At 42.7% G+C, this 8755-nt stretch overlaps 1 protein-coding gene across 1 annotated transcript; it reads left to right on the top strand.

Annotated features, from left to right (window-relative positions):
* Positions 1-634: 634 nt before the first annotated feature.
* Positions 635-8178, top strand: LOC110503733 (rhodopsin kinase grk7a). Its single transcript, XM_021582218.2, has 4 exons — positions 635-1228; positions 4013-4450; positions 5776-6053; positions 6248-8178. The coding sequence occupies exons 1-4, from the start codon at positions 635-637 to the stop codon at positions 6582-6584; spliced, it is 1647 nt and encodes a 548-aa protein (XP_021437893.1). The 3' UTR covers positions 6585-8178.
* Positions 8179-8755: the final 577 nt, after the last annotated feature.

Raw genomic sequence — 8755 nt, 5'->3', positions numbered from 1 at the left:
AATGTGTTCTCTTCTCATAACTGAATAGAAATAGCCTGTAGCTAAAGTGATTATTCTAGGGAGATCTTTCACTACTTCTTGACAGAATTGAATACACAGTAGCGCAGGCCTATGTCTGTTATTACATCCATTCATCTCCTAAACCAGACATTGTCTTCACAAACTTAATTAATAGTCTCTCATCGCCTCAATGTGTAGCCTTTAACTCTTTGTTTACGTCTTTCTAGCCATAATATTATGACAGCGAGGCCAGCAACCTCACTACAGTTATGCTGGCATTGTCCCCATCTAAGTTGGCAGCTCGCTAAATATAGACCGACAAAAGCTTCTTAAGTAAGAAACCACATAAGTTCCTTTCCGTGAGCAGCGCCCATGAATGAGCACACAAACACTTAAGAGAAAATCCCTCGTGCTTTTTAATTCTAGATGAAGCATTACGTGATTGAGTCAGAGAATGTCTTCTGGTGTGGCGCAGATGTCGGAGCTGCTCAGTCACACCAGGGACCTGGAGAGAATTGGACACACTACAGGGAAAGAACATATTCTTAGCACCCCCTTCCAGCACCTTAGTAGCCTTAGCTCCCTGCTCAGCCACACGGTGTAGGAGGGACAACCCAACACAGCAGCAGCCAACATGTGTGACATGGGGGGATTGGATAATCTGGTGGCGAACACGGCCTACCTTAAGGGGGGCGACGAAAAGGAGATGAGGAAGAGGCGGCGCAGCCTGTCCCTGCCCAAGCCAGAACAGTGCGTGTCCATCCGCGCCGCAGTGGGGAAAGAATTTGAGATGCTCTGCGAGAGGCAGCCCATAGGGAAGAAGTTCTTCCGGCAGTTCCTCCTGGAGTCCAACCCGCAGTACGTGGCAGCTGCAGAGTTCCTGGACGAGTTAATCGACTGGGATCTGGCGGAAGGCGCTGGCAAAGATAAGGCGAGGACGAACATCATCAACAAGTTCTGCAAGGCTGACTCCAAGAGCTTCCTGTCCTACCTGACAGGAGAGGTAGCGGACAAGTGCAAGGCCGTGTCGGACAAGGATTTTGAAGAGGTGATGATGGGCAAGGTGAAGGATGCCACACGGGAGTACCTGAAGGAAAAGCCCTTCACAGAGTACCAGACCAGCCCTAACTTTGACAAGTTCCTGCAGTGGAAAGAGTACGAGAAACAGAAAATCACTGATAAGTATTTTCATGAGTTCAGGACCCTTGGAAAGGGAGGCTTTGGAGAGGTAAGTCATCAAAAAGTTTACAGTGCAGCTGCCTAACTGACAACAGTAGTGAAATATTACAGTTGTAAAATGTAAACTTGAACACTGTTTTAGCACTGTTTCTAAGGTTATGCAACAGTTACAGTGAGAATTGGAATGGTACAAATACTAATGATGAGGGATGATAAAGAAGTCCCTAAAAATGATGATTGTTTGTACCTCATCTAACTACATACTGCCCAGCTAACACATTTGGTTCCTTGGAAGTTGTGGAAATGTTATGTTTTTGTTTGCAATTTGTTCTGAGAACGAAGCCATAAGTTTCCTGACCGGTAAACAATGGTTTTTTTGAGAACGTACATTTTTAGGTTGCAGGGAGCTTCTGAGAATGTTTTACTATGGTTACATGAAAGTTTTCCTGGGAGGTTTTATTAACTATTAATTATAGTTAATTATTAGTTTATTAATTATGTTTCAAGAATATTATTTATATTTTACCCCATTTTTCTTCCCAGTTTCGTGATATCCAATTGCGTTCCGATTACAATCTTGTCTCATCGCTGCATCTCCCCAAAGGGCTCGGGAGAGGGGAAGGTCCTTCGAAACATGACCCTCCAACACACGCTTCTTAACACCCTTCCGCTTAACCCGGAAGCCAGCTGCACCAATGTGTCGGAGGTAACACTGTTCAACTGACGACCAAAGTCAGCCTGCAGGCGCCCGGCCCGCCACAAGTAGTCACGAGTGTGATGAGCCAAGTACAGTCCCCCCGGCCAAACTCTCCCCGAACCTGGACGATGCTGGGCCAATTGTGCGCCGCCCTATGGGACTCCCGGTCACAGTCAATAACACTTTTAATAACACTGCTAGCTTAGTTTGGATTAACGTTTTTGGTCTCCAAGCACAGACGGGAGCACATGGAAATTCCTTTCCTTAGGCATGAATCATACAAACACGTTTATGTTTTATTGTGGCACGGCATCAATGAGATTCTTCTGTTCTCTGTCCATGGAATTAGTCTACTGTGCCACCAGGATAGAGCTAGCATGCCATGTTTTTTTGAACTCATACAAAGCTGTTTAAATCTATTCAAAGATACCCCATTTCAAAGGAAACAAGCACTCATTAAGTTCAGGTGTGGACAATTAGTGGGCGTGGGTTTTTGTTGATGCTGAGAACGGAATGTATATGTTTTTAAATAACATTCTTATAATGTTCCCTGAATGTTACTAAATTTATCTTGTGGTTTTTATGGAAAGTTTTCTTAACGTTCTGAGAATGGAATATATATTTTAAATAACATTCTTAGAATGTTCTCTGAACATTACTAATATTTTCTTGTGGTTTTTATGGAAAGTTTTCTTAACGTTCTTGGAACAATTTGAGAACTTGAATCCTGTAGGAAACGTTATGCTGTATTACTGAAACTCCCACAGAAGAACATTGTTTCTTAACCTTCTCAGAACAATGTGAGAACATGACTTTAAATAGAACCATGATGAAACCTGTAGGAAACATTATGTTGAAGTACTAATATTCCCCCAGGAGAACGTTGTTTCTTAACGTTCTCTGAACTATTTGAGAAACTTCCCAATGTCAAACCAGTTGGAGAACGTGCTTAGAACATTACCAACATTTTAATTAAATTTTGACATGTTTGAACTTTTAGGAAACATTCTGTTAAAGCAATGAAATACCAAGAAAATATATTTTTTGTCAAGTTCCTTAAAGGTTGACTTTGGGCAAAAATGCTAAAATTAACGTCTTTAATCTGCATAACTGATCAATGCACCATCCTACCAGGTCATTTAAAGCTTAAAACAAAATGAATGAATAAGATATTTGGCTACAAGTTTACATGGAATGCCGTTTATTTTTTTCTTCTTTATTTTATAAAATTTGACCCATTTTTCTCCCCAATTTCGTGGTATCCAATTGTTTTTGGTAGCTACTATCTTGTCTCATCACTACAACTCCCGTAAGGGCTCAGGAGAGACGAAGGTTGAAAGTCATGCGTCCTCCGATACACAACCCAACCAAGCCGCACTGCTTGTTAACACAGCGCGCATCCAACCCGGAAGCCAGCCGCACCAATGTGTCGGAGGAAACACTGTGCACCTGGCAACCTTGGTTATCGTGCACTGCGCCCGGCCTGCCACAGGAGTCGCTGGTGCGCGATGAGACAAGGATATCCCTACCGGCCAAGCCCCCCCGTATCCCGGACGACGCTAGGCCAATTGTGCATGCCCCACGGACCTCCCGGTTGCGACAGAGCCTGGGCGCGGACCCAGGGTCTCTGGTGGCACAGCTGGCGCTACAGTACAGAGAAATGCCATTTCTTACCAATATCTACAACTTCCGTCCAAAAACAAATTCTGTGAAATGACCTCAACACACACTGGAGGAGTTCCTGGCAAGCTGAAGTGGCTAGCTTAGCTAACGAACTACAGCGGTCGCTTTGTGCAACAAAAAAAAACTGAATGACACATCGACAAATCACCAAAGGCACATCCCAATTCTGCTTAAAAATGTTGAAAGGCGGAGTTGGATCATTTTTTGTGCCCATAGTCGACCATTAAATGTGCTGAGAATGTTCCAAAGCCAAGCATCAATCCTGCACCATTCCCATAAAGTTGTGGGAAGGTTGTATGCTAAATAACCATAGGACAACCATGCTCTCACCAAGCTCTAAGAAACATATGGTTCTCTGAATGTTTTGTGCTAGCTGGGTTATGTGATAGCTTGGGGATCTTATCATACATTTCTCAGACATATTAGTTTCAGTTCCTCTCTCTCTCTGCATAGGTGTGTGCCGTGCAGGTGAAGAACTCAGGCCAGATGTACGCCTGCAAAAAGCTGTGCAAGAAGCGTCTGAAGCAGAAGAATGGTGAAGGCATGGCACTACTGGAGAAACAGATCCTGGAGAAGGTCAACAGCCTGTTCCTGGTGAACCTGTCCTATGCCTACGACACTAAGACCCACCTGTGTCTCGTCATGACCCTGATGAATGGCGGCGACCTCCGGTACCACATCTACAACATTGGCGAAAAAGGCCTAGAAATAGACCGCATCAATTACTACATTGCACAGGTCACCACAGGAATCCTCCACCTGCACTCCATGGATATAGCATACAGAGACATGAAGCCAGAGAACGTGCTACTGGATAGCTTCGGCCAATGTCGACTCTCGGATCTGGGGTTGGCCGTGGAGCTCCCTGGCGAAAAGACCATAAATCAAAAGGTAAGGGCTCTGATAGGCTGAGATGAACTCGTCATCCTTGTTGTTTACTGACTGTACATTAACAACAATGACTGAATTTTTTTTAGAGTAGGGTGAGATGACATGGTATTATTGATAAGTATTTATCCATGGTTAGGGATCTATCCATAACCAGGGTTTTACATTATTACCATCCCACTGGGCATAAACTTGTTGAATCAATGTTGTTTCAACATAATTTGTAAACTTTGATGTAGAATCTATCTATAGAATTGTGATGTAGAATCTATGTGGAAAATACATTAGATTTTGAAAAAAAAGTAATCAACTGTTGTTTTGAGGGTGACATTTCAACCACGGGATTATGTCATCATGGTAACAAAATTTCAACATAGACAAACCATGTGTAAAATATGTTGAATTTGTAGCTTTAAAACAACGTCAGATCTTCAACGTTATGTCCACTATCAGAAAAATAACATTAGGCTGGGCAGCACCTCTTACTGGAGATTTGATCTGTCTACAGCTAGGCTTTGGTCTCCCATCCAGGGTTTTAACCAAGCCCAGCTATGATATTTGTCACTGACTTTTACCAATGTACTATCTTGGGAATGACTGACTGTACACTGCCCTTCCAGCATTATGTACAGTGGGGCAAAAAAGTATTTAGTCAGCCACTAATTGTGCAAGTTCTCCCACTTAAAAAGATGAGAGGCCTGTAATTTTCATCATAGGTACACTTCAACTATGACAGACAAAATGAGAAAAAAAATCCAGAGAATCACATTGTAGGATTTTTAATGAATTTATTTGCAAATTATGGTGGAAAATAAGTATTTGGTCACCTACAAACAAGCAAGATTTATGGCTCTCACAGACCTGTAACTTCTTCTTTAAGAGGCTCCTCTGTCCTCCACTCGTTACCTGTATTAGGGGGGGGGGGCCTCAGGTCAGGACATGGCCAGGATAGAGGGCTTACTGGAGGCTAGTGCAGGGGAAACCTGGTGCAGGCATGTGGTGCTGATGTTACGAAAGAGCTTCGGTAGAATTCAGGGATATAAAGTCCCTGATTAGGGGCATGGTGAGCATAAGGGTAGATTGGCATATGTAAGGCTTGAATCAAAATCAATCAATCAAAAGTTGTGCTATGCCACTGATTAGCTCAACTATGTGAAGTATTGTGCTGTAGTCCACAGTTGATATAACACTGAACATTTTGTTGCTATGGTATGGAACCCTAGAACTAGGCCTAAGCAAACCCTCATTTCTCTTTCTTTGTTTCCTTCTCTGTCATCACATCTCCCTCCACTCCCCTCCTCTCCTCCTCCCGTCTTCCCTCTCCTCAGGCTGGCACAAGTGGCTACATGGCCCCAGAGATCCTGAAGAAAGAGCCTTACCGGATGTCAGTGGACTGGTGGGCACTGGGCTGCAGTATCTACGAGATGGTAGCAGCTCGCCTGCCCTTCAAGGACTATAAGGAGAAGGTGCAGAAGGAGGAGGTGGCACGGCGCACCCTCGAGGATGAATGCAAGTACGAGCACAAGAACTTTGACGAGGGCACCAAGGCCATCATCGACCTCTTCCTCAAGAAGAAAATTGACGAGCGTCTGGGATGCAGGACCAAGTAAGAATTGACCGCAGTTTCGGCCCAGAGATATTCCTGAGTACATGGGCGAACCAGGAACAACTCTAGGGCCCTCTAGAGGTTTTTCTGGTCAGGTCACATGTTCAGGAAAAACACCTGGTTCTAGGTATCAGGTCAGGTGGACTTGGGGGGAATGTATATTTCTCTGACTTCAGCGTGTTTCTCTCATCCAGGAACGAAGACCCAAGGAAGCATGAGTGGTTCAAGAGCATTAACTTCCCTCGACTGGAGGCGGGGCTGATCGACCCACCCTGGGTTCCCAAGCCCAACGTGGTCTACGCCAAAGACACGGGGGACATCAAAGACTTCTCAGAGATCAAGGGCATTGTGTTTGACGACAAAGATGACAAATTCTTCAAGGAATTCAACACGGGGGCAGTGCCCATTGCTTGGCAACAGGAAATGATTGACAGCGGACTTTTTGACGAGCTGAACGACCCCAACAGGAAAGAGTCGGCCCCTGGATATGACGACGAGGAGAAGAAATCTAAATCCTGCACGCTTTTATAAAAGCTCCTCTATACTATAGTTAGGACTTTTGTAATTTTCAAAGCTATCTCATTAAGAACATTGTGACGATAATCATATCCACAAAAAAAGGTGTGGCAGTAAAATCCAGGGTGGCAGTAAAATCCAGGGTCAGGTCAAGGAACGTATTTCCACCATTTCACACCTTTTTTTGTGGATATGATTCTTCCTGCTCTCCTACATTGTAATGATCATGATAAACCACAGCACTTACGATGATATCAGCAATCGATAAGGAGCTATAGGTCATTTTGCCTGTATCATTGAGCAGAGTCAGTGTCTGTGGTATAATCAACAGCAAATAGCTAGACCAGAGCCAGAATGGGAACTGTGCTTTACAGGCACTGGCATAGTTGCAGTAGCAGGCTTCTACCACAAGGTGTCCTCAGATGTCTAGATATGTGGATATTCACAAAACCTTCTTCTCTGTATTGACCTGCATGTAACATCTTGCCTTTTTAAAATGCATATGGTAAGATCTCCTGTTCATTTTCTTGTGAGTTGTGGTTTTATTGGATTGCAATGCTTTGACTCTTAAAGCCTTAGAGAGCATTAACTCTCACTCCTTCACAAGTCTATCCCAATGACCAACAAACTCCCAAACCATATTTTAACAAATGTATAAATAAATATAAAATGGATGTCACTGTGTTCAGTCTCATAAGCTATTTTTAATAGTATTATGTAGGTTTTATTTCAAGTGCACTATAACAATGTATATGCTAGCTTATTTTCACCCATTAGTTACATTTAAAGGCCCAATGCAGATGTGTATATATCAATATCAAATTATTTCTGGGTAACAGCTGTAATAGTATTACATTAAAATTGACAAAAATAGCATTTTAGCAAATTACTATTTCTCAAGTTGTCTGGGAGGGGTCTGAGTGGGGAGGGGAAAACTGAAAATTAGCTGTCATTGGCAGAGGTTTGGAACTCTCTTTGTTATTGGTGAATTTTATCGCCTGGTGATGTCACCGGGAAAGCCAAAACTCCTGCCTTTGCAAACCTGCTAATTAGGTCCTGTGTCGATTGTATTTTCAACAAGCAACTATCAGGAAATAACACTGATCAAATTGTGTTAGTTTCATCAGCTGTTGTACAATATGACACAAAACACAGGACAAACATAATTTTGACTGCACTGGGCCTTTAAGAATGTGTGCACATCATAATGCACCTTACTAATGAAGTATGTTAATAGAATTGAGAAACCGAGATGATCATTGAGGATTTCAGTGTCTGTATGGACAGTTTATTATAGTCTGTGTAGGAGTTGAATGGATCTCAGAAGAATGTTAAATCAAAAGCTGGTCCTGTTTTGTGCTTGTGTCTTTGTTACGTTGAGCTTCTCGAAGTGACATTTGATTTGTAATTTTAAAATGTAAATCTCTATTTCTTTTTTTTTAAGGGATTGGGGATGCTTGTGGTATGTGAATGCTGAATGGAAAGGTGATATGTGCAATAGGAAATTGTAGAAAATCAAAGAAATAATGAAGGATTTTTATATATTTATTTGAAAATGTTTTTTTATTTCCCTGTATAATCTGTGTAAAATCAGTTTAAATTCAACCTCAAGGGCCCCTTTTCTCTGCCTGAATTTCTCCCACTTGATTTGAGAGCCAGTATGCTTAATGTCACAGTCTTTTGCCCTAGCGAATTCACCTCCAACTGCCTCAATACTCACAATACAGATATCATCTACCATAAACTAATTCCATCTATCTTCCCCCATTCAACACTCAGATCAGATGTCCAGCAGTTTATGTTTACATAACATATTACTGCCAGGGCTCCATTTTTAATCTGATAAATATCATTTACTAATGGATTGATACACAAACTCTGGCGTGTAAGTCTTACAGTTTGGCAAAACACAGACACATTTGTGAACAGGTTTTGAATGTGTGGGACATAAACATGTGCGGTGCTAAATCCTGAGAGAGGCGACCTAACAGGACTGAGATGTTCTGTTGGCGGGTGTCTGTTGTGGGATTAGAAGGGGTTTAGATGGAAACCCAAGACACAACCAGAGCCTCATCACACGTAATGGCAGATGAGGGAGTCATCTGTGGACGACTTGTTGACAACATCAACCCGTCGTCAGGTCTCGTGGAACATGTTTTTACCAGGCGCCTACGACCTTCAGCCAA

This window comes from Oncorhynchus mykiss, chromosome 24 (genome assembly GCF_013265735.2).
Source record: "Oncorhynchus mykiss isolate Arlee chromosome 24, USDA_OmykA_1.1, whole genome shotgun sequence".
Taxonomy (NCBI): Eukaryota; Metazoa; Chordata; class Actinopteri; order Salmoniformes; family Salmonidae; genus Oncorhynchus; species Oncorhynchus mykiss.
Note: the sequence above shows the minus strand (reverse complement) of the source record. Positions and strands in the feature narration are given on the sequence as shown.